Source organism: Phytophthora parasitica (assembly GCF_000247585.1).
Source record: "Phytophthora parasitica INRA-310 unplaced genomic scaffold supercont2.70, whole genome shotgun sequence".
Lineage (NCBI taxonomy): Eukaryota > Oomycota > Peronosporomycetes > Peronosporales > Peronosporaceae > Phytophthora > Phytophthora nicotianae.
The window spans coordinates 2,586-3,116 of NW_008649056.1; the positions used below are offsets into that span (position 1 = coordinate 2,586).

Below are 531 nucleotides of genomic sequence, written 5' to 3' on the forward strand. Positions count from 1 at the left end.
ATTATGAAGGCGCTCGTGGCGTTCCTGTCGCGAGCGTAAGGACGGAAACTGTGGATATTGAAACTGGAATGAACGACAAGGGCAGTCCAACGGAACGGGCTGGCTCAGAACGATACGAGGAGATTACGGGCTCTACAAAGAGGCCCGAACGAGGAAGATTGGGAACGGCGGAGGAAACGGAACGCCACGACGTGACCCAAGACTGGGAAACAACGACAACGGAAAGTCCAAGACGGGTACAGGACGCCACTAGAGGAACAACGGAACGCTCAGATGCCGCGTCGAAGCCCCAGGGGGAATTTGAGGGACGAGAGAAGACGGTGGAAGAGACCGTCTGCTTCGAGCGAAGCAAGGGTGCGTTGGAATCGACGCCAGAAGACGCAGCGGAAACCAGGGTTAATCAGTTCTCGGCGATCATAGGAAAAATGGGCACAGGGCGGTTGGAACCCGTCGCTCAGAACGCCGAGGATGACGAGGAGAGTACCAAGGGGATGGATTCTACAGAACAATACGACCGTTTGTTTACCGATA

General features: G+C 55.4%; 1 protein-coding gene across 1 annotated transcript; it reads left to right on the forward strand.

The window, feature by feature from the left end:
* Positions 1 to 273: 273 nt before the first annotated feature.
* On the forward strand, positions 274 to 420 carry PPTG_24122 (hypothetical protein; the record flags this gene model as incomplete). Its single annotated transcript, XM_008915326.1, has 1 exon — positions 274 to 420. The coding sequence occupies one exon, from the start codon at positions 274 to 276 to the stop codon at positions 418 to 420; it is 147 nt and encodes a 48-aa protein (XP_008913574.1).
* Positions 421 to 531: the final 111 nt, after the last annotated feature.